The sequence below is a fragment of the Ciconia boyciana genome, chromosome 8 (genome assembly GCF_034638445.1).
Source record: "Ciconia boyciana chromosome 8, ASM3463844v1, whole genome shotgun sequence".
Taxonomy (NCBI): domain Eukaryota; kingdom Metazoa; phylum Chordata; class Aves; order Ciconiiformes; family Ciconiidae; genus Ciconia; species Ciconia boyciana.
The window spans coordinates 4,073,636-4,098,373 of record NC_132941.1 but is presented as its reverse complement, the minus strand read 5'-3'; the positions used below and the strand labels follow the sequence as shown (position 1 = coordinate 4,098,373).

Below are 24,738 nucleotides of genomic sequence, written 5' to 3'. Positions count from 1 at the left end.
CGGTTTTGTGCTTCTAAAACAAAATGGCCCTGTATTGCTCTCATTACAGGGGGCTCTTCCTAGAACAGCGTTGTGTCTGTTTCCCTTGATTCAGTGATCCAGCGGTAGTCCCCAAGCGGAAACATGCACTGGGCTCACAAGAGACAACATAATTTCAAGCTACCTTTTCCACATGGCAGAACTGAACGCAGAGTGCGTGTTTGCATGTGTGTATCTGGGGATTCAGTATCTCACGAGGGGACTGAGAAGGAACCTGAACTTGGATTCACTTCTGTGATTTGTGAAGAATAGCCTATTTTAAAAAAGTAAAGTGCCGAAGCGTGGTCAATGCTCTACACATAAAAGCTGGAGCGTGTGTCTGTTAGTTTACCCTTTCAGCAGTCACTTTTATAAGTTGTGCCATTTACAGTAAGCGGAGGGGGAAGGAGAGCAGAGCTGCAGCTGGCAGGGGCAAGCACAGCTTCTTCCAGTTCAAAGTAGGATAGATCCTTTTTGCCTTGTGAGGTGAGCCTCAAAATGGAGAATTTGAAGGGACCATGGACCACACTGCCAGATGGGGCTTCCTGCCTTGGTCTGGCTGTTTCCTAAACCCCTTTGAAACACATCCATCACTAGTATGACTGCTAAGTGTGTTCCCATTCCTGTCTTATTTCCCTTGTCTGCAATGTAGATAGAGAGCAAGAACATACTGATACCATTGTCTTTTAACTCTCCCATCCGATACACGCATCCCATCCAATGTCTTTTATCCCATCCAATACACGTGTGAGAAATACCTGTCATCTCCGCACACAGGCCAAGCCAAAGTCCTTGAATTTTCCACTTGCTAACAGCATCACTCAGAAGCTGTGAGACTTTAGAAGGGGGAAGGCTGGAGACAGAAAGGAATTACTGTGAGCGACATAATCAAGGGAGGCATAAGCCAGGAAGAGTGGGATGAGATTTGGGGGATAAAAGAAGAAGAAAAAAAAATTAGCTTGAATGTGTGGAGAAATTCTTGCTAAGGGAAGCCTCTATCAAAATAAAGGAAAAAAGTTATTCTAGTGGGTTTTCAAACAATTGTGCTAAAAAAGCTGTAAGAAGGGTCTGGGTAAGAGCCAGGTTGTGAGGCATAAAAGACAGCAGGCTGGGTAGGAGGTGGAAAGGGTGCTAAAAACAGGTGACACTACTATGGCTGCAGCTAAAAGCAGATTAATGGGGACCTGAACACAGGTAAAAGCACCAGTGAAGACCCATCCTCTCTCTGTCTCCAGAATCACATCAACGAAACACCCTCGGCAAATCTCAGACTGCAAGCAGTCATTCAGTGAATGGAATATGGCTTTTTCCATCCTGAAGCGATCATCAGAGACCCATTTCTTGGTACAGACCAGGGAAGAAAAAAACCCTCTGTATGTAATTTACAGAATCATTACGAATAGCAACACAAAAGGCATGCAGAAATGGTCTTTTCTAGTAGGTCCAATGGGTGGGGAAAATAAAGCAGTACCAGGCTTGTTAGAGGTTCCTGGTACCTGGAGATGAACGGGTTTGTGATGGGAACAGACGTGTGCAAGGCCTGCTGGAGCGCAGCACGTCTAACACCTTCGGAAGAAAGGGGGCAACCTCGCTTTGCTCTTCCAAAAAGGAGCAAACTCACACCGCGATCTGGGGAAGGAGCAACTTCCAAAGAAAATATCGGATCAACTCTGTCACGGGTAAGGCCAGGCCTGTGTCGAGAGGAGATGGGTGGCGGTGCTACGTCCGTCCGTGCCAGCCTGGTGCCTGTGCCTGGGGAGCTACATGGCAGCTGGTTGTGAGGGTGAGGCCATCCAGACAACCCGCTGTAGCTGAGAGGGTCCTGCTTCAGCCCCCGCAACTCCACAGTCTGTTTTTTCCTTAAAAAAAAAAAAAAAATCAAAGCCAAAGAGGTAAAGCCCGCCTAGGGACTGCCCGGGGAGAGGGCGGACACCGGTCACTGATGGATGAGGGCGTCCCGGCCGGGGAAGGAGCCCAGGCAAGGGGCTGCCCTGTGCCCTGCCTCACCTCTCCCTCCACGTCCCCCTCAGCGGGACAGGCTCCGTGCCCAGGGCACGGCGGCAGGCAGCGGGAGAGGTCTGCCCTCGGGAGGAAGGAGAGGGGCCGTGCGACGGCTGCGGCCCGGGGCCTGTCACCCTCAGCCGCCCCCGGCAAGACGCAGCCCCTCACCGTGGCCGGGGCCCCGCGAGGCGCCGGGCAGGCCCTGAGCGGGCCGGCGGGCCCGGTGGCGGAGGAGGCGCCGCGCCGCTGCCCCGCTCCTTTTCCTTCCTCCCTCCCTCCGCCTCCCGCGCCGCAGAGCGAGGCGGGCGGGCGGCCGGCGCCGGCGGAGGAGGAGGAGGAGGAGGAGGAGGTGGAGGTAGAGGAGGAGGCGGCGGCGGCGGCGCGGCCGCAGGGACCCCGCCAGCCCCGGGACGCAGGAGGTATCGTGGCTTTGCTGCCGCTTCGGCCTGGCCGCCCCGCGGGCACCTGCCCCGCCGTGAGGGGAGGCGGCGGGGTGGGAGCTGCTGGGGCACGGCGGGGCTTTTCATGTGGAGAAAGGGGGGGCGGGGGGGAAGCTTTTTTTTTTTTTTTTTTTTAAATAAAAGTTCGGAGGGAACTTCGTGGGACAGCCGGCGCAGGGCGGCGGCGGGCGCTGCCCTCCCCGGCCCGGACAGGCGGGAGAGCGGCTGCCCCGGCCCGGCGGGGAGAGGAAAGACTCGAGACTCGCCCTAAGGAAAAACTCGGTTTTCTGTAAGCGGGGCCGCGGGCTGGGCTGGGAGCGGTTCCCTCCGGGCTCCCCCGCCCCGACCCCGGCAGGGTTGGCTCCCCTGGCCCTGGCGGGGGCCCCAGCGCGGCCCTCAGCCCCTCGGCTGAGCTGACAGACGAGCGGCAACCGAAAAGTGACTAGAAAGGCTTATGAGACACCCCGAATCGGGATGTAATGCCTTGTTTCTCCTCATCCGGTGGCTGTGGTGTGGACAGAAGGGGGCTGGTTTGCCGCTTTCTGCGCAGAGCTCACCGAAGGACGAAGGATGTGTGTCCCGCCGAGCTGGGGTGTCCCCAGGCAGGCATCGGGCAGGGTGTTTCGGTTCCAGGGCTGGCTTCACCCTGCCTTGTGCGGTAGCAGGCAGAAGAGCCTGCAGCGCGCTTCCATCCCGATGGTGTCGTGGGCCTCTCTAGATCCGTGGTGATACCCATCCCAGCACCCAGCCCCAGATGGGCTTCTCAGAAACAGCAGGTGGTTTGAGCAAAGAACTGAAGTTTTGGCAGGTTTCTTGTGAATTGGGAAGCGATCTCAGGCAAACCGTGGTGTTTCTGGGTGCCTTGCTGCATTTAGGTACGATGCACAGGGTGATACCGGTCGGGCTGGCAAAGTGGAAGAGGGGGTGCTTAGGATGGTACAGGCACGGTCAGATGTGCTGGGACACTATCTGACAGCTGGCAGTAGCAGGTCTCACGAGAAACTGGGAATGTGTGAAATGGGATGTAAATCCGCATTCAGGTGTATTCTGCATGGTCCTCCCCCTTCTGAATGAGATTCTGCAGCGACCATAGGATCCCTCTCCCTAAATCAAAGTAAAACATGGTGTTTGCACGCGTTACAGTTGAGTGTTATCTTGCTTAAGGTAAAAGCACTGTAGGGCTTTTTTTATTATATACACAAAGGTCCTGAAATATGGAAATACTGTTTACATGGGTGCTGTGTGGCAGTAGTACACATGGCTACAGCATTTAGTGTCCTACTTGCAGTTAAAGGGAACTGATTATCAAACCCACACTATTATTTTTCCTGAAAGTTTTTTCCTTTTACTACATATGAGGAAAGTTTCAGCCAGGGGAATAAGCTGAGTAGAAAGCTAAAAATCAGGAGTGGAATGGTTTTCAAGTCTCTGTGGTCCACCCTGACCCCCATTCAGTGTTTCTTGTACGGTTGCTGTGAGTGCACATGGTGTGCCCCAGTCATACAGCAAGGAAATGCCTCAGAAACCAGCATCTGCTAAAAAGAGCTAATCTGTTGGTCTTTGCATGGGGAAGTATTTATTCTTACTGTAGCTGCTCAGTGCATTTATAGCAAGGGTGCAGGGGAGGCAGCTGCTGGAAGCATCACATCCGCTCCATTTTCAGAGTTAACAACCTGGACAGCTTTTGGGAGGTGTGAGAGCCCCCCCAACACCTCTGCCTGGGGTATCCCACCCATGACATGGCAGAGATGTGGGGTCCCAGTGCAGCAGCCGTGCCTGCCAGCATGGCCAAGGGAAGCTCGGCCCAGGAGCCGAGCTGGTGCCAGTGGGAGCTCGGCATGTTTCAGGGCATAATCTGGTCCTCCACCAACCAGTTTGTGGGCTGGATCTGGGCTTAGGGACCACCTCCATCTCAGCCTCCTGCAGCAGCACACAGCCTCCCCTCCTTGTGTGGGTGAAAGCTGCCAAATTCAGCCTCTTACATGTGCCCAGCTGCTGCTGCATCGGAGTGCGAGAGCTGCCAGGGCCTGAGCTGGGAGACGAGCTGCCACTGCAGTCTGTCATGTGGAGGGAGGGATGGATGCTCCGCAGCTCGGGCATCTGCATCCGTCTGGAGTTGTAGCCATCCTGCTGCAAAGGAGGTGTTTAGCTGTGGGGTGTGTGTGCGAGTGCTTGCACGTAGCCTGGCCCAGGTCTCTCAGTCCATATCGTTATTTGCCATATGGCACCTAAATTATTTTTCCCACCTCTGAAAAACGCCAAAGAACCAAACTGCAGTCTGTGGCAGCACCCAGCGCCCGGATTGCAGGGCGCAGGGGCGTGTGCGGCGCTTGGGGTGTGAGTTTTGGTTCCTGCTGCCAGGCACCACAAAGTAGGGGTCACCAGAAGCTGAGTTTTGCTGTAAGTGCACCTAAAATTCAAATATTTGCCTAGAAACAACTGATGTAGCATGCAGTGATTTTTAACATTGTCGGCTGGTGGTTAACACCCTGTGTTACGAGGGAGGAGCAGAAAGCTTCCTGGAGAGTGGTGATGGATCAGTGTATTTTTACATGCTCCTTGGCCTTTGATCCCAACTCAGGAACCCTACTCGCAGGGAGAGTTAGGGATATTCTTGGGTCTTGCTGGCTGAAGTGGGAGGTGGGTTACATGCTTTGCCGAATTAGAGCCTCCAATCAAAACTTCAGCATCACGCACCAGACGTGAGAAGAACTAGTAAGAGTCAAAGGTGAGGGGCATCATGTTACATCTGAGAGGTTTTTACTGATTGAAACTGAAAGCAGAAAGTGAAGGCGTGCTGATGCTGGTTGGGCACACACTGCAAGTTCACCCATAGTTTTAACCTCTGTGGAAGATGCATTAAAAGAGAGGAAACTACAGGTGTGCAACATTGAAGAGGTAAGGAGTTGGAAATGCCCTGGGAGACTGAGCTGTGCAGTTTTCTGCTGGCTGGTATGCAAGACAGTTCAGAAGAAGCCAACCTTTAAGAGCCACTAAGGGCCTGATTTGCCTCCCTGAACATGTTTGAAGAAGCCTGACGCTTCTAGAGTAGTAAGAGTTCTCTAAAAGGACTGGGCAGAGGGGAAAGGAGCTGGTGTGTTTCTCTTAGCCCTCTTTTCTTTTCTGCAGAGGATTGTCTCAGTAACCACATCAGTATTTTTCAGTTTCTCACAGTGGAGTCTTACAAGAGCCACAGTCATCTTTGTGGATGGGAAAGGTTTTGAGGTTGCATTTAGGACTTTTCCAGCTGCACTGCGTGGTTTCAATGCTCTGCCTTTACACTAGCTTGTGGAGAATCTGAAAGTGCAGCTGTGACCCCTGCCTGCCCCCCCACCCCCCTCTGCCCAAAGACTGAGCGGCTTTGGTGGAGAAAAATTGGGAACATTATCTTTTTTATAGTAGAGACATTGTTAGTCTCCCCTTAATTCAGGTTATACTCTTAACAAAGCTATTATGAAAATAATTGTATTTAAATTTGCATAGGATGGTGAGTACCTTTCTGCAAAGTAATATTTAGACAGCTGTGTTAGAGTGCAGAGGAATAAGCATCTTGCAATTTCTATACTAGAACGATTAATTTGGTTTACTATTTATTTTTAAACAGGGTCAATGATGTTTATTCGGGATGGTGCTTACTAGCAGTCGCTCTGCTCCTGCATTTACTTGACGGAAATCATTCAGCTTTGACAACACTATTCAGTTTTAAGTGCTGCAGAAAGTTTGTCTGTTGGATCTTCACAACTGCGACCCAGAATGTACTGGTGTGTGGGAACTGAGGAATCCGCTATTTGCAGAGAGAGCAACATGGATCCACAAAATGGTAAATAGGACGATTTCTTTTCTTTCCTGTTCAGATTGGGAGCGAAAGGTTTTAAGAGAAGTCAATAGCCAGCTGCCACTGATTTTTGATGAAATTTAAATATATGAAAGATCTTTCAGTGATTTGAGCCCTAATCTTTGAATATCCGCAGTATAGAACAAGGAATTTTACTTGCAAGGAGAATGATGTTTAACTACTCAGGTGATAAGAATAGCATTCCTCTGAAGACCGATTTTCTCCAAAGGCCTACGGAATTAGTCAATATATGTATCACGTCTCACCAGTTCCTAAATACGTTTTACAAGATCTGTGCTTTTCAGCGTGTGAATGCAAATATGTTCCCAGCCACTGATGCAGTGTGTATTCAGGGTATGAAAGCTGCTAAAATCAGAGCATCATTTCTCCGGCTGAGCAAATATTAACCTGCTCCAGTTTTACTGTCAGCTTTGATTCAGTGGCTTGTAATGATTTATTGTTGGGCTACATTAGAAGATCTGCATTTATGTAATGTAATACATCCATAGGTGGAAATTTCTCTTTCAGAAGGGACATATGCTTCAGGTTGCTTCCTGTTAAATTTTTTTCTGAACAGCCAAATTATTTTTGGATGATTTTTATCACTGAAACCCTCAGCTCCTAGGCACTGCTGCATTTCTCTGAGTCAAAACCCAGTTATGTTTCTGCATCAAGAAATAGCCTTCTGGTTATTGTATAACGGTAGTCCCCCCTTGCAACAAGCAGTTCATTAGGAGGCAGCATCTGTGTTTTAAGTGTGGGATGAAGGTGTGTTTGACGCTTTGTAGTGAGTAAGCAGGCTTCAGTAGCAGCTAATGTTTTTGCAGCCTTATTTTGGATTTTATCAGCAACTATGAAGCAAAATCTGATACTTTATTCAGAGGCTGCCTTATCTTGTTTGAAGACATTTCTCACCAGCGTCACAGAGAGCTCTGGGAACTCTTTTCTTTCTCCGTATGTATTCTGCTTATTCTGTGTTACTGATTTTTTTTGTTGGTTTTTGGTTTTGTTAATTAGCATTGTATCTTTCTATAATAATCAGGGGCATTTGTTTACTGAATATTCTTAAAATTCTTAAATTCTATCTTCTGAGTTTCTCTCTGGAAGAAGTTATCTCCACTTGAATATTAAGCTGTAAACCATGAGAAGAATTTTAATCTGCGCTAATGATTCGCAAGTGTTAAGAATTGCTAAATTTTTATTCTGCAATAGTAATTTGACAAGTTTTTCTCACTGTTTAAAGATACAGTAAATAAACATATTAGTTTATGAGTGAATAATGAAAAGTGAAAAAGGTATAATTTCTACATTGTGAGTTCAGTTTTTCTTCTGAGAACTTTATTGCATGTTTCTGTAATGTAAATATATTCAGTTAAACTGATTAACTGGAGGCATACAAATCTTACTGGTATAACTCTCCTATACTTACGTGTCTGGGTTATTTTATTTGATAAACAGTTTTGGAAGACTGGCAAAGGGATCCTAGGAAAGCTTAAGATCCAGGACTGCCCTGGTGGATATGCTCCTTATAAGCATACTGTACATGTTTAAACTAATTTTTATTTCGGGATTGTTTGAGTTCTGCCAAGAATAATTGTCATTAGCTAGCTGGTCCACTCCCTAAGTTAGCTGGTCCTTGTTCTGCATTTGGATCCTATTACACAGCTTGAACGCAGGAACGCAGTGACTCATTCAGCCTCCACATTTGAACCTATTGTTTGCGCGCATTTATTAACAATCTAGATGCAGCCTCCTGCTTCCATTCAATGGGAACCTCTGGGAAGTAGAGTGAGATCACAGATAATTTCCTTAACGCCAACGACCTCATTAATGCTCGCAAAGCTTGGAGTCTCTTTTTTTTCGGGCAGGAAGGACAGGCGTGTGGATGTGAGGGGTTTAACAAACAGCACAGTGGTGCTTGTGGCTCTGTGATGTGTCAGTGGCGTTATGGCTGGCACAGTGCTGGAAGCACCTTCCAGCGTGTACCATGTGCACCCGGTGATCATTTGAAAGCCTTGTAGATTTGTAGGGCTTTTTTTCCCTGACAGCTATACATTTGGCCAGATCTTGATGTGGCGAATAGGTTCACAGCATCATTGACTGTAGTTAGCAAATGTAACATATGATGCAAGCACTCACCTTACTGCTCATGTTTCCTCTGCTATTCCTCTTGGCTGAGGCAGTGATCCTGCCTGTATCGCAGCAGGATGCCCACTTCCCCTGAGAGCAGGCGAGCTGTGTTTCAGAACTGGACCCTGTCTACCCTCCAGGGATGGTGCTGGGCTTGACTCGATGATGCTGGTGAGCACCCACTGGTCCACAGAGAGGATTTGTCACTGGAATGCAGAATAATGCTCCGTTTTGGGTGCAGTCAGCATCTCCCTTGCCTCCTCAAACCCTGCTTCCCCTCTCCTAGATTTGTTCATCTTGTCCTAATTAAAAGAAAGAAAGTGAGCAGAGATACAGGGGCGGCTGCAGTCTCTCATGAAGCATAGGTTTTGTTTTTTTTTAAACTTGGTTAAAGAGCTCTGCATAATACAGTGGAGGTGACATAATATGAATCTTGTAGGAAATACAATGGAAGCCCAAAGATATCACTCTATGAATGCCTAGAACTGAATAGAGATTCATCTCCTTTCTATGAGCTGGTTGGTTTCTTTGAATCTTATGAAAATTTACAGCTAGGGTTTAATTCTCATGCAAGTTTCTAGGAGACAGTTCAGCAAAGATGTAGAAAAGCAGTCATTGTCTTCTGAAATGTAAGGGTACTTTTGTTAAAGAGCTTATCGCTCTCTTATTGAGAATTTTATTCAGAGTCACAGAGCGTTCATATGCCACTTGTGTGTGTCTCGGAGGTGGAATTGGATTATCCTTCAAACACGCCAGAGGGTGTCTCTTCTCTCGTGCTAAATCTAGAAATGAGCATTGAAAAGGGGTGTTATGTTGTAATGTATATAATATTACATAATTAGGAACAACGATGCCAATTATAGTTGTTTGAAATTTTATAGTAGCTTTACAGATACTAATTAAATTAACCTTCACACCTTCTTTTGAGACAAATCTGTTGTAAGCTGGTGACTTTCAACTGTCCAGGGAAGCACAGACAGACATGTGCAGTATGCCTGGAAAAGAGACCTAAATATTAAAATGAGGGAGCAAACAAGTAACCAGAATATAATGACCTGAGTTGGCATTTGGAGTGGACCAGAGGCTCTTAAAGCTGTGCTTCAGAAGTGCTGTGTTGACCCTGCAGCTCACAGGGCTTTATATTTTATCAGAAAGAAGCTACCCACGATGGTAGTGACTTTTGCAACCCTGTGTGGGCCATGGCTCAGCTCAGTACTGACTCAGAGGGAAAGCTGCTGCTTGCACCACCGCTTCCTGAACAGTAGAAAAGTCTCCCGTGCAAGTAAGAAGAGTTTAAATGGAAGAGTTAAAGAGTAATTTTAACAGGAGGGACTGCTCAGGAGCTAGTGCCATTTTATATGGAAAGTTTCACAACAGATTGAATGGTGACAGCTTGAGGTTAGCTAATAGCAAATGAAACAGTTTATTCTCCTGAGACATCGCTTTGTGCATCCAGTGTCACTCCCCTGTTTGCATGAGGGCGGGACATTTGCAAATGTGGCCGAGGCCTTCATCATAGGGTGGCAGTTTGAGGAGGTGATGGGACTGTAGGTGGAGGGATGGAAACTTTCGCAGACCCTGCCCTTGCTCTCCATTTTGTACTTACTGGGTAACTTCGAGGCTGTCAGTCTGGCAGTGTGAAATCCACTTAAAAGATAAAAGTCTACAGGAAGAACCTGACTTCTTTATAGCAATAAAAGCAGGCAGAGCTCACCCGCTCCTGGATATGCAAGTACATGGCCTCCAGATGAGATCTTTGCTGTTGTTTCCTCATAGTTCTGCACAGTTGATTTTGCTGCCTTAAATGTGAAGGGCAGGAACTTGCATTTGGTAGTGTGAATATCTTTGCTTATAAGTCTTTCCTGCTGAATAGAGGAAGAAGGGAAAATCAGTGTTGGTAGCACCCCTGATATCACTTTGTTCCTCATGAAATCACCATGTAAGCCTTAAAATCTTTACATCAGCTGTGCACGTGGGGCTTGGGCCAGCAGCTAGGTCTTGGGGCACGTTGACTAGCCCTGTCCGTGACATGTTGTGCTGTATTACAGGGAAAAAGTACTCGCACCCTCTGTCCTGCTTTTTCCATCCACGCAGTGGAGATAGTAACATTACCCTGAGTCTGTGAGACAGCATGGCAGTGAGAAGGACAAGGAGAGCATCTGGGATGTGATCTGATTGCAGAGAGCACTAGAGACCTGCAAAGTGTGTTGGTTGCTTGAAGTTCTGTATAATCAGACTAAATGAGACTTGAAGGTTTTCTGGTTTTCTTCCTGCTCGTTAAGCTGTGAGTTAGTTTGAGTCCAAACAGAAAATTGAAAGTATTCCTACAAGCAAAAAAAAAAAGGCAAAAAATAAAACAGGTATCTTATGTGAGTTAGTCTTACTGCATAATGCCATGCAGAAGGAGAAGTAGGAAATGCTCGGCAGGAATAGGAAGTACACTAGTAAAGCAGTAATAGGCTTGTATTTTTAAACATATTTAAATACACACTTCATACAGAAGTGGTGCAGTCTCACTTGGGGCCAAAAGCTAATGCGGAAGGCTGGTCTGCAGCAGAAAATGCATGTGGTTAAGCCTGCTGTCCTGTGCAGACAGTAGCAGAGCCACGTATTGCACCATCTCGCCGAACTGAGCCTGGATTTCCAAAAAGGGCAATGAATGCTGGGGCATTTACAATTAGGTGCCTAATTTATGACACTCTGAACTGATTTTCAGAGTCTGGATGCTAAGCACTGTCCTTCAGACATGCCCTTAGAAGATGTCCCTTGTATTTTGAAACAGAGGCATCTGGAAGAACCATTTGCCTTTGAAAATATCTTCTTGTGCATGTGGGAAGTGGGAGTTTGGCTTGTGGGTGCTGCGTCCCTCTGGAGTCAAGGAGTTATAAAGGAGCACTTAGGTCTTAGTAGTGGCAGGACCAGCTTTTTCCTGATAAATACCATCAAAGCCAGCCTGCTCTTGACTTGAGGGCTGTAGCAAGGAGGGCAGAGCTGCTGGGAGTGCCAGAGGTGCAGTGCAGACCTTGGGAAGCTGATTGAGCAGAGTCCCACCTGAGAGCCAGTTTGATTTACAGACAGTAGTAAAACATTGATCTTTATCTGAGCTGTATCTGGCATTATCTGCTGCTATACAGCTTTATTTTTCCACCTTTCAGTTAAAATGTATTTGTGGTGTATTATGTTAAAATGTAACTTACGACAACTTTATCAAGAAGCCTAGAAAAAAACAAAGATAAGGTGATAAGGTAATACAGAAAATCCTTTGCCCTTAGAAGCTGTACACAGGGACTCCTTAACAATGTTACTAATGTGTGATTATAAACTAGCTCTCAGGTGAGGGTGGACACTGTGGGCATAGAACCATTGTCCTCCATTTCAGTGGGAAAAAGCAACTGATAGTGTTCACACCAACTCAGTCTTTACCAGGCCTGTAATTGATTTATTGTTTTGTCAGTGATGTTGCAGGTGATTTTATACTTGCGTGAAAGAAAGTGCTATGAATTTATTTTTTTTTATCCTCTCCAAAGCCTATGGGGGCCTTATCCAAAACCCATTAAGGACTTTGCACTGACATAACAGGCTTGGGATCAGATCTTTAGGGATCCTTACAGCATTAAGTCTGCGGTTTGTTTGTTTTTCATTTCTCTGATCGATAAAGGGGCTGCCAGGGCTCTGCTTGGCAGAAGGCAGCTAACTGGGAGGAAATGTTTGCATTGCAGATGAGGGTGTGGGGGGGTGGATTTTATACCGTTCAGCTCCCAGTCTGCTGTATAGGTGAAGTCTGTCTCTTAATAGGGTCTGTTTCAGATTTTACATCAAGTTAGGCTGATGTTTAATTCCTTTCCTTAATCCAAGTCTGTGTGCTCATTAGTGGGTCAGCAATTGCTTATTTGCATGATTATGTATCACCACAGCAGCAGCCCTTTTATGTAAGCTGCTGATAGTTTCACAACAGAAGTGTGTCCATGCTTTGAATTTGTGCCTTGCTCTTACTTAGAGGGAGGACTTATAAAACAAGTCTTTAAGTATTAGGGAAGGCCCTCAACCTTCAAAAAGCCCTCCTGCAGTCAGAGAGGCTCCAGGGATCAGCAGTTTCTGGTTTAAAAAAGTGTGCTTTCACAAATTACAAACTGCCCTTAAAACATGTACAGCTACATGCAGGAAAACTTGGTGAGTCTGATCATGAATCTGAAATGGAGTCAGCAGGGACATATTCAGACCATGTTAAAATATGACACTTGAAAAAGATTCCCATTGAACAATAGCAAAGTTGATGTAGTAAAATCTTGGGGGTTATGTTGCAGTTTTTGCAAATAATCCCTCCCAGTATGATAATTAGCCACCCTATGCATGTTGGAAGAGAGGGTGAAACCCAGTGATGTTTGTAGATTATGTATTTTTTGCAGGGACATATGTACCTGCTGGCAAAGGTGCCTAGACAGCCTTCCCTAGCCTGAGCTCTCCTGGCACGGGTACTTGTGGTGGTGGGACGTGTTGCTCCAGACAGGCAGGCAGGACTTGGGGTCTGCCACGGAGCTGCACAGAGCAGTGGGAAATCCGATGCAGGTCCTCTCTTTTTTGGCTTGCGCTCTCCCGTTGGGGAGGGCGGCAGATCTGTGGCGAGCTTCAGGAACTTCTTGGTTGCTAAGGCAAGCCCCATGTTGTGTCACCCAGGGGTGAGGGAAAGGGTCAGTCTGCTACAGGAAGGGCGGGAGGAAGACGAAGGGTGAAAGGAGCAGGGACCTGGGGTTGGGAGCTGGAGGAGCAGCTTAATTTCATTTCTGATAGTCAACATGCGGCTCCTAAGCATAAAGGTTGGCATGTGGGATACTGCTGGGGAAAGCTCAGTCCCAGGCTGTCCACAACTTCTTTTCTGTGCACAGTTGAAAATCATGGAAAAATAACGAACCAAAGCAGTGATTCAAACAAGAAGTCTGGATAAATTTAGCTCAAATATTCTTGGTATGTTTGTGGTCGCTGTGGAAATTACATCACTGCTTGTTTTAATGATCAGAATATCGCTTGGAAAACTGGCGTGGCTACTCAAGAAGAGCTCAGAATGAAATATTTTAAAAGCATGTATGTCTTTGGAATTGCTTCACCTGCAGTTAGTTGGTTTTGGGGTTATTTGTTTTATTCCCATCTTGGTTAAGGAGTATTTTGACTAGAGCTTATTGCTACTTAATTGAAAAGCCACAAGGTTTAGAGCTGATACATTCTGCAGTGTGATTATCTACTTCACATAAAAATTCTGTCTGGGGAGTAAGATTCAAAAAGAGTGCTGGTAATTGCTGAAGACAAGACCTCCTCCAGAATCTGCCTGCATGTCTTTCTGTCTTGCACATCAAAGAGCCTTTGAAAATGCTTTTATTTTTGCATCAAACAGGAACACTCTTTTTTTTTTTTTTTTGTAACACTAATGGACAAGATCCCTTTTCAGATCTCAAATGTAGCTTGAAAAACAAAAAAGTCTAGCTCCTTAAGAGGGCTTGTAATCATGGTCACAATTCTCCGATGTTCTGCACCTTGGACCTTTCACACAGTGGCAGGGTGGGAATAAAAGCTATCAAATCAAAGTCATTTGCATGGATTGGACCAGATTCTCAGATGCAATGGATCAGAGTTCATCATAGGTTGGTGGGAAGGGGATGAAACATGCCTTGCCTAATTTTGCCATCTCTGCCTTGGAGCAGCCATCTAAAAATGCTGTGGGCTGCAGCTGAATATAGCATCCTCCCAGGCAGAGTCCTTGTCCTCCCTCCACTGAAATGAATGCTGATATTCCCAGACATCAGGAAGACAAAAGGGAAATATCTCCCCATTCCCCCTCTCTGCGAATGCACGCACTTCTGCTGCTGGAAGTGCAGCAGAAGTTTTGTCAAAACTTCTCGTTTTGTCACAAGTGAGGGAAGGTTTTATTTTCTTTGGTAGCCCCCATTAAAGCTTTGGCAGCACATCGCTACGCAGCCTGATTCAAGACCGGCACTGTCTTGGCCAACAGCAGAGGTGTTTTCATCAGGCTTTCTCTTCTGCTCCAGACACAGCTGTTAAGGTAATCTTCCCTCTGAGATATTCTGTCCCGGAAACCGGCATCTCAGAGGATGTGCTCCTACTTGCATGGAAGCTGGTGGAAGTGCTTACATTGAGTTCAGTAGAAGCTGGAGTGGAGCCTTGCTTTCTCGACTGTTTTGGGTTTTTTTCTTTTCCAGACTATCATATTCATCTCTTTCCTCTGATGCTCTTCCCAGCTCTGCACTTCCCTTGGCTCTGCTGTTGCCACATTACCCATTCAACTCTCTTGATGCCAACCATATCCAATATCTTGATTGCATTTTCTTTTCCTGTGCATGCAACACTTTTACCTAAACTAATCTAGAGTTGTTGTCTTGGTGATAAATGAGAAGTGAGGACAGCAAAGAGTAAGCTATTTTATTACGCTAGCAGACACAGTTAAAGAAGCACATTGAACTGTGTCTAACGTGTACTAAGCTTGGATTTTGCTGCGTGGGGTGTTTACCCCCTCAAATCTCTTGAAAGACTTCTTCCCTTAGATGTGTCTGCTTTCTCCTAGATCTATGAGTTTGTTTAATAAAAGATATTCTCTCTTTCTACAAACATCTCTCAAATTAGCCTGTGAAGCCGTTATCATCTTGTGTGCTACGACTGTTAGTGCCTGGTAGCTGGGTTAACTTCTGCACATGTGTAAAATGGGAACGCGTGGAAGGAGTGTGTGGGTCAGTGTCCTGGTGTCACACTTCTAAACCTTATGCCAGGCCTGTTTTAAGCAAGTTGACTTGTCTGTTGCTTCTGCTTTTTCTAGAAGACTGTTCCAAAGCCTCATTTCTCCAACTTTCTTCTAATTGGCAGCCAAAATGTATTCATACCCTGTACATAAATAGCTCTCCTTCCCTGGTGTCTCCCTCTGGATGTATTTATAGACAGCACTCCTATCCCCATCCAGCCTTCATTTTTCCAGGCTCAGCAAGGCAAGCTCTTTTCGTCTATAGTCTTGTAATTAGACTATCCATTTCTTTGATTCGTCTTCTCCATCTCTTCTAGATTCTCTTAATCTTCCTTGAACATGATAAACTGGAGGTGTGCAAGGTATTTTACATATCTTTTTAAATGTTGCTTTCCCTTTTTTCCTGCTCTCTGGCCAGCCTTTCCAAAATCTTCGTATGTCCAGGTTCTGTAAGAGACCTGCTGTGCTCCTTAGAGAAGGAAGGAGGGACACGGATGGCCATGCAGGTGACAGCAGATACCCAGGACCCCTGCCATGTGATGGAGGGATGGAGAACTGGGATTGCTGCTGTGGCCCAAGGGGACCTGATGGAGCAGCTATGAGCTTCATCCTACCACTTTGACCACCTTTCTCTGAAAGCCCCACTGGGACTTGTCTTTCCTGGTAGCATCCATGGAGTTTCATGGGGCTGGAGAGACAGATGTTAGCTGCTTCTGTTCTGTTATTTTTGACCAGCAGTTGAGTTGGAGTGTTGTAAATGGGTTTTCCATTTAGGAGGGTGTTTACATGTGTTATTAAAGCGAAATATAAGCTTAGGAGCTGCTTTTCTCAACTCAGGCAAGCTGTGGACAAGCGGGATGTGTCTTTGGTGGACCCAGTAGAGGACTTGGACTCAGAAGAGACCTGAGCAGAGACCTTGGGCCTGTCCTCCCCTCATACACACACAGGGAGTCCCTCCCTGAACTCTTCCAGATGTAGCCTCTCACAGCTGGGGCTAAAAGCATTTGCTTCTTTCTAAAGCTAGCTTTAAATACGTGTCTAAGGAGGAGGTAGCAGAAGAGGGCTGGCCATGACTTGGTGCTTCCCCAATGTGAATAATTAATGACTTTTTTTTTAGAAGAATGTTGAGCAAATTATTTCTTTGAAAGAGAGAAAACATTGATGCATGGAATTTTTTCTCTTCTGATGAAAGCTTGAAGATTAGGGAAAAGGAAAAGTTTCAAAATAAACCGAAGTTAGCCATTAAATTTTATTTTACGAAGTTTCAAATGAAATCCAATCTTGGTTTGGTTTCATGGCTATAATACTTGATTCAGTTGGCCAGGAATGGTCTCACTAGAGACACCTTTCATGATTTAATAATCCTCTCTTTCCAGCCATGCCTGGAAACGAACACAAAGAAAATCTAAAAGTGTAGTCATACTTCTGCATGCTTAATGTATATCTTCCAATTTAAAATTTGGAAAGCAAGAGTGGCATAGCTGGCCTTGCATGCAAAAGCATATTTCTGAATGATTCAAGCTGTAGGATGGGAACCAAATCACTGAGGCCAAAAGACAAAAATAGAAACTTTCACTTAGAGCTGAGTCATTTATATTTTCAATATGGCAATAGGTTTTCTGGCCATTTGGAGCTTTTTTGGTTCCCTCAATCTCTTTCCCTTGGGGGTGGAGATTAGCACCATCATTATTCTCCGTGGTCTTTGCTGATCCTTTGCACCCCAAAGAGGGCAGTACAGGAGGGATGTGGGGCACCCTTCTTCAACTGCAAGAGCCAGCCTTTGTCCTGTGCTTGCCAGAGGTCAGCCCGTTCCTTCCCTGCCCAAAGGCTAGTAGTCTGCCTACCAGGGATGATGGTGCCTTCATGAAACAAGCTGTCCACTGAGAAATGTGTTTTGCCCTCTGATGCTCTGAGTGCTCCTACAGGGATGAACATGTGCACATGAAGCTGCTTAGGCCTGACACATTGTCGTGGTTTAACCCCAGTTGGCAATTAAGCACCACACAGCCACTCGCTCACCTTCCTCCTCCTCCCCTGGTGGGATGGGGGAGAGAATCAGAAAAAAAAGTAAAACCCGTGGGTTGAGATAGAGACAGTTTAATAGGACAGCAGAGGAGGAGAAAATGAAAATAATAATAATAATAATAGAAGAATGTACAAAACAAGTGATGCACAGTGCGGTTGCTCACCACCTGCTGACTGATGCCCAGCCCGTCCCCAAGCAGTGATTGCTGCTCCCTGGCCAACTCCCCCCACTTTATATACTGAGCATGACACCATATGGTATGGAATAGCCCTTTGGCCAGTTTGGGGCAGCTGTCCCGGCTATGCCCCCTCCCAGCTTCTTGTGCACCCGGTAGAGCATGGGAAGCTGAAAAGTCCTTGACTAGTGTAAGCACTGCTTAGCAACAACTAAAACATCAGCGTGTTGTCGCATTATTCTCATACTAAATCCAAAACACAGCACTATACCAGCTACTAGGAAGAAAATTAACTCTATCCCCACTGAAACCAGGGCACGCATGTACTCAGGGGAGAGACTAAAACCACCACTGTCATCAACAACGGCCCAGTTCATCATGCTGGTAAGCCGGGGATGGCAGGGTTAGCAAAGGGCTGCCTGCTTGTGTCAGGTACCCAGCCGCTTGGTGAAAAGTCGGAAGAAGAAGAGAGAGGAGGAGGAGGAGGCAGCAGCCCCATGTTTGCTGTCGGCTGCTGCCATTTGTTCGGGATGTGGAGCTTGTCTTGGTGTTATCTATTGCAGCTAAGGAAGCTTTATAAACAGAGAGGGTGAAACTAAAGGTGGGGCGTGGAGCAATGGGAGCTTTGCATGCTGGTATGCATGGCCAGACAAGGATTTGTGTAGGGTTTATCAGTACACAAGAGGCTGGCTGCAGCCCCTGGAGCCCCAGTGGGAGGAAGGGGTGCCCAGTCACGGTGCTGATGAGCTGCCTCCGCTCTGACTCTGCAGTGAGGATTGCAGTCCTGCTGTCTCTTCCATCAGGCAGAGCCCAGGGCAGTGGAAGTGGTACTTGCACTTTTAAAACAGCCTGTGGGGAGCATCGTGTCTAAGGTAGAGCTGTCCTCCTGCAGAGCACAAGAGAAGAGGCACGTCCCGGGCCCGCATGTGTAGTAGCCCTTGTTCCTTTTCCCTGGATAGCTGCAGGTATCATTAGTGACCCCGAAGCTACCTTGCGCTTCCCAATGTGATTTGCACACTGACATGATGGGTTTGCTCTGATGGTCATATTCCAGTGTGTATGTCTTTGTGCTCTCTCTAAGCTCATTGCCTTGTAATGGCTTTGTGTAGCCTCTTTTGTACTTCAGCAAAGTAAGAATAACCAGCTCAGTTTCATTTGAACTTCTTGGATGATGCAAATAATTTCCAGAGTCCCAGGGATCTGGGAGGCACATGCACAAATGCAGGAGCCCGCTCAGAACTGGTAGAGCTTTTCAGCTCCAGTGCTGGCTCTGACAGACAGACAGACAGCTTCACGCAGCCATTCAGGCATCTGTGATACTGCCCACTAAAGACTACTGAGTCTCAGCGTTACTAGTATTTGACACTTTTCTGTCCCCTCTTCCCCCATTATCCTGGATGATGGAGAAACGATTGTGTAAGTGTAGAGCTAAAGTTTTCGGAGGCGTCTGTTTTTTGTAATTCAGTTCTGGAGCCCCTGAAAAAGGCAGGAGTCCAGAGCATTTTTCCATCCAGGACTTAATATTTTCCTTTCAGGTTTGCATTAGCAAATGTTTTTTTCCTTGCAGGTTAAAAGTGTTTCTAAATAGAAAATTTCCAATGGCTCTGGTGATAATTGGTCACTTTGCATTGCTGTAGCTAAAATTGTCAGCCTGCCCTTTACAAGATCCTGTATGCTTGCTGGAAAATGTTTAATGCAGATCAGCACTTTGGATGCGTGGTACTGGCATGTAAACAATTTAAAAATAATTCCAGATTATGCAATAATAGTGAAAAAGATCCCTTCAGTACTGGATTTTTGTCTTTGAAGCATTCTTCTGTGTTTCAGATCCGGTCTTTTGTAGGGTTATAAGTTTCCTTTTGGGGCAGTGAGCATTGATTGTACGCTATGTTGTAGATGCGGGTTTCTTTCTTTTGTACTCAGTACATAATCTTTTCCACTGCCTTGGCAGGCAGATCTTAGTGTAGAGCCACTCCTTTAATTAGCTGAAATAATGGATGTTTGGGTGAAATAGAACCACAAAAAATAGGCACAAAAAGTGTGTGGAGGGTTCCCTCTCTGTCCTGAGAAGCTGGCACATCTCACTTGTTGTGAAGAGATGCTAATCAGGGTCAGAGGGACATGGCCCAGCTCTGGCATGGTCTCTCCAGTGGGGATGCTGAATTTCCCAGATAAACTGTCCTGTTATCTCTCAGTTGGATTTACCATAACTTTCTATCCTCCATATGCTCTCTATCCTTCTAGCCTTCTCTTCTAGCCTTCTCACAGAGGGGGGTTATAAGTGCTTCTGCCCATTTTTGAATCCTGCTGGGGGCATTTTACAGCAGACTTGGTTGGACCGTATGTATTTTGCCTAAATCTGAGAACAAGGTGAAATAAATCATAGGGTTCTTGCTGCAGGACCCTCCTTTGCATGGGCCAGGTCCTGGCTACAGGGCCAGTTGGACCAAACGCATGTGGACAGGCAGAGGAACAACTTCCCTCCTGGGAACAGACCTTGGTCCGTGACTGTATCTTCTAAGAAATGAATGATTGAAATAAATGAACGAAACCTTTTAACTTTTTCAAACAGCAAATGAAACCCTGTTTTGAAGTGTCAGTCAGTGTCAGTAGTTAGAGAAGGAACACAAAAGGTATCTTTGTTTCATAAAGCATTTTACTGACTTGGGCTGATTTTAAAAATTGTATTTTTTTTTTTATTAAGCAACCCAGGGTTTTGGTTTTTCTTCCTGGTTTGGGATGGGAATTATTTTTCAGTATCTCAAAGATTTCCAGAGGACTGAAAAATTCTTCTTACCCATCTAAGTTGAAAGCGCAGTATAGGACAGATCCATCATCCTTTGAAATCACTGGAGGCTCCGTGTTGGCTGTTGTTCAGTTTATTAGTCTTAATTTTTTCAAAGCAACAGAAGATACATGAGTCTGTTACAGAGACTCAGAAATAACATGGCTTTCCGTTAATTTTGCAAACCAGCCTGCCAAGGCTTCCGTAGAATAGTATTGAAAAATGTTCAGTGACGCTTGTGAGTTTTTAAGAGTTTGGGAGGGTTGGCTTTAAATATTCAGCACATCTTAAACCTCATCTCTGTCCCATTTTTTATTTGCTCTGTGGCAGCGCTCAGGAGTCAAAATGGCAAAAGATTAAGCTGGTAAAGGTTAACTGTAGCCATCTGGTGCTGTTGAGGAATTAATATCTGAGCTCAGCCCGGAGAGGCGGCCTCCCTACCCACCCCCATCACCAGATCCTTTCTGAACCAGAGGCTTGGATTTCGCTGTAATGGGACATGGAGATGAAAATAACTGTCAAGGCTAAAATGTAGTAGTTAATTCAGACAAAGAAGCAGCCAGCAAGCTAAAAGACATTACATCCAGTGGACACTGTAAGAGCTGCTTGTGCTGAAGCAGAGGTGGGTGGCTAACAGTCCAAGGAATTAATAGCTTAATTGAGCATCGCTGAATGGGATGCTGTGTTAAAGTCATCATCCTCATTTGCTCCTGTCTCTGGAAATACCTGCACACATTATGACAAGGTCAGTAGCAGTTTTAAAGTTCTATTATTCTTGTAATTCTGTTTTGGAGTAAGTTAGCTTCCCGCCCTATTTTATCCTCTGTTAAGCATCTCATTTATATCTTTCTCTGCTAAATAGAAATATCCTAGTTAGTTGCCAAAGAACTCCTACCTTATCAAAGGGACTAAGGTAGCACTTACAAACTCTGTGAGGTTATGTGTCAGAAACAGGAATGCAGTGATTTGGGATATAAGATGATAATCTGTACAGTGTGCTGTTTTGTTATGCAGCCATTTGCTGATTCACAGCATTGACCTGCAAACCCTCACCTTTTTACTGAAAATGCTGTACTATCAATTTAGAAATTTTAGATTTTTTTCACCTGCTGTAATTACAAGGCCTGAGACTGGATATAACTACATATATCTCTGAAATTCTCATGGTACCCTTTATTATTAATAAGACCTGGTTTTGTTTTGTTTCTCTGAGCTGGGATAGCAGTCTGTTGCACTTTAAAATTGATACTGCTGTAGCCTTTGAATGGCAATAAAAAAACACTGCTTTTTTATTGATAACTGCTGTTTCCATTGGAATATTTTTTAAAAGAAAATTAGTCTTGCCTTTAGCTTTTGTAAAAGGCTGTATCTGCAAAGCCAAGCTTAAAGGCTACTTCCAAAGTATAAAACATTGAAATCAAGAGTGGGAAATATTTCCAAAGTTAGTTGCTTTGATACAAGCTGTTAAGTGGTATGAAGAATAGATGAAAGAAGCATTTTTAACATTGGCAAATGCCTCCCATTTCCCCCTTACAAATAGCACTTGGTTTGCTTACAGTCATTAGAAAGCAAGCAAAGAAAAGAAGCCGTGGGTCTACGGAGAAGTTAAATAAAGATGATGCAGAGATGATCTGAATGATGGGGAGTAAACCCCATGACCTTATTTTCATTGACTTTTAAACATGTTAGAGAAATGAATCCACACCGTGCCATCTCAGTTCAAATAGGCTTCATTTATCTGCTTTCCTGCTGAAAGCTCAGAAGAGGGGTGCTGATTTGGGGCAGTGGTTTTAGAGGAACCTGTGCCAACACAGGAACTTTCCCAGATCTGTGTGCAATAAAGCAAAAACTAAAGGAAATCAGAACGGGTGCGTAAGAGCTTCTGGAGTTTCTAGTAGCTTTTTATTACAGGAATATCCAAGAAGTACTGATAGACTATCATAACTTGCTATGCTGTATTGCATATAGCAATATGCATTGTCAAACAGTAATGTATACCCTATTGTGCAAAGTGCAGAAGCCAGTTCCTAAATCCGTGCAATCTAAGAATTAAAGGCACTTTGTTACATCCAGGCTTAAATGCTCTCAGCATGTTGCATGATCAAGTCCAAAAACAGAGGTTCAATATTATTCAGCTTCAGTATTGCTCTTATATCTTGTTGTTCAAGGATATATGCAAGTGAGGTGACCCTATTATGAAATCCACAAAGAGCTCAGGCGAAGAGCATGAGATTTGTAGGGTTAAAACCACAGGCAGAATTTCTTTGGATTTCAGCCCCGATTTTTGCTAAAAATGGCTGATGCATGTATTTGCAAAACTTTATTCCCAGCCTACATGAATGCCAGTACTGATGATAGTTCAGTCATGCATCTTGTAGAAATAAAACAGTCTTTAGTCAGTAGAATGTAATTTTCCTCATTTTTTTTTCCTACTGGTGAGTATAAATTAAGCTTATAAAACATGCTGCTTGTTTTCCATTTGTATTTCGCAAGTCAATATATCATTTACCAAGTTACCAGGAAGTCCTCTGTGAATTGGGTTATTTGTTTGATGAGATGCTTAGCTTTGCAATGGATGGCTTCTGTGTTTTTTGGGAATTTAGGAATGAATGGCCCACCTTCTCTCCTTTAACCTTTGAAAGCTCAAGTTAACTTTGACAGAATCATGTGAGTACAGCTGTTGGTCGAGGGCAAGCTTTTTTATCACTCTCCATCTCACCAGTTTTGGTCTTTTCAGGCTTGTAATTAGTTCAATTGCAAGGTCTTTTTTGCTGAAGACCTTGGGCAGCTTTTTTCCTCAGGTCTTAGGCCAATTGACTCTGCAGAATGCAATCATAGAAAGAAGTTTTGATGACAGTTACATAAGAAACTTGAATGAGGAGCAGCGTTATCTTTCTGCCAAGAATATTTAAATATAAATATATTGGTTTCAAACAGTAGAATTGCCCAGATTTCTTACATTCAATGAAGCTTTTATTGAATTCCACTTGATGGATGTTCAGATGTTCAAAACTAGGCAGTTTTGGTTAGATCAATACAAATTTGCCTAAGACAAGACTAAAACTGAGTTTAAGGACTAAAATTAATATCCTGAAGACACTGATTAAACTGCCAGCTAACTCTGGGAGCATGTAAACTCTGTGAAGCCAGCTGTTTGTGACCTTCCTGTTCTTGGAGTGCCCAGAAGTCTACACCTAACACATGAGTAGACTGCGATGGTTGATGGCCAGCCCATGTGCTCCAAACAGTGATGATGGTAGCAATGGTTGTAACTAAGCCATTACAGTAAAAAAGACTTAATAAATTTTGAGGGGGCTGAAAATGGAAGAGGAAGCATGACACATTTAACCAAGTAGTTTTGTGAAGTAGTCATTCGGTAAAACACAGAAGCTGTCTTGGGTCTAGTTTGGGGAGTTCCTCCTTCCCTCAGTGACAACACTGTGCTCCCTGGCCAACTGATTTGGTAGTCCTCACTGCACGGTGGAGCAGTTCCAGTAGGAGAGATGAAAAATGCTCCTGTAGGGAGAGCTCTGGTGTACAGGATACATGAGAGGCTGGCTGGAGACCTCTCTAATAGATGAGGAAGTTACACCAGGATCTCCCAGATCCTGAACGAATCTCTGACCATGAGATACTCGTACCTTCATCTTCCCTGGCCATGATTTAAAAGGAAAGAAGGATGGCCCTGCTCAATTCTTTGGCAGAAAGGATGTGCCTTTACATGTGGAATTGGCTGCAGATGTGGGTCTTGAGTGATAGTCCCCAAAATCAGGATTGAGGCTGGAAGGAAGTAAAATTTGTCCTTCCTTTCAGCATTTTTTTAGGAACCAGATTAAAGTTGCTGTGCTCTGTCAGCCCCGATGTGCAGGGCTTCCTGCTCAGCTTTCCAGCTGTTTTGTATCTCCTATGTGAGGCATTTTTTCCTCCAAGGGGAATTCCAGTGCTTCTCTCTAGGTTCAGGATTTCATCACAGGGCGCCGAGTGCGGGGAGGCTGCATGTTCCAGTGACTACAGTGTTTGCTTGGATCCATACTTCTTGATTTTACTTAGTCCAGTTCTGAGTTGTTTAGACTGGAGAACTATTTTGCTTTCAAGTTCTCTCTTCTGTCACCCTTGAAACAGTTACTTGCCTAAGAATCATTTGCATTTGCTACCTTGGTGTCCATTAAAAAGAGAATTAAATCATATGCAGTTTTCTTAGAGATCCCTTACAGGTGTGTGTTCTGCTCGAAAAGACTGGACCAAATGCTGGATGAATTTATTTTCCCATGTACCCCCTAAAACTACAGAATTATGAAGGCACTGCAACTATTAACATGAACTCTGAGATGCAGTTTATTATGCTGTAATTTAACACCACATTCATCTGCCTTGATTTCTGCTGCTTGTCCTTCACACGTTCTGCATCATCTGAGAAAGGTTATTGATGTGGGGGCATTTTTAATGGCATGAATCCCTCGAGCCGTCTCCGATGTCTGAGTGATTTGAGCTTCATTTAAATAATTGATGAGAAGTGTTAGTCAGAATCTATTGGTGATTCAGACTGCATTATTCAAAGATACTTCCTGACAGTTATAGATTGGTCC

The 24,738-nt window shown here is 45.1% G+C and overlaps 1 protein-coding gene across 2 annotated transcripts in view; it reads left to right on the top strand.

Moving 5' to 3' along the window:
• Positions 1–2,020: 2,020 nt before the first annotated feature.
• Positions 2,021–24,738, top strand: part of LRRK1 (leucine rich repeat kinase 1) — an 85,214-nt gene continuing 62,496 nt past the window's right edge. Inside the window, exons 1-2 of one of the 2 annotated variants that reach the window (XM_072870274.1) lie at positions 2,021–2,438; positions 6,064–6,279. In XM_072870274.1, coding sequence (XP_072726375.1) covers positions 6,213–6,279 — 67 coding nt within the window. In that variant the 5' untranslated portion in view covers positions 2,021–2,438; positions 6,064–6,212. Of the gene's footprint in view, positions 2,439–2,609; positions 2,749–6,063; positions 6,280–24,738 lie in introns of those variants that run through there. The other variant, XM_072870275.1, reaches the window with a different exon arrangement.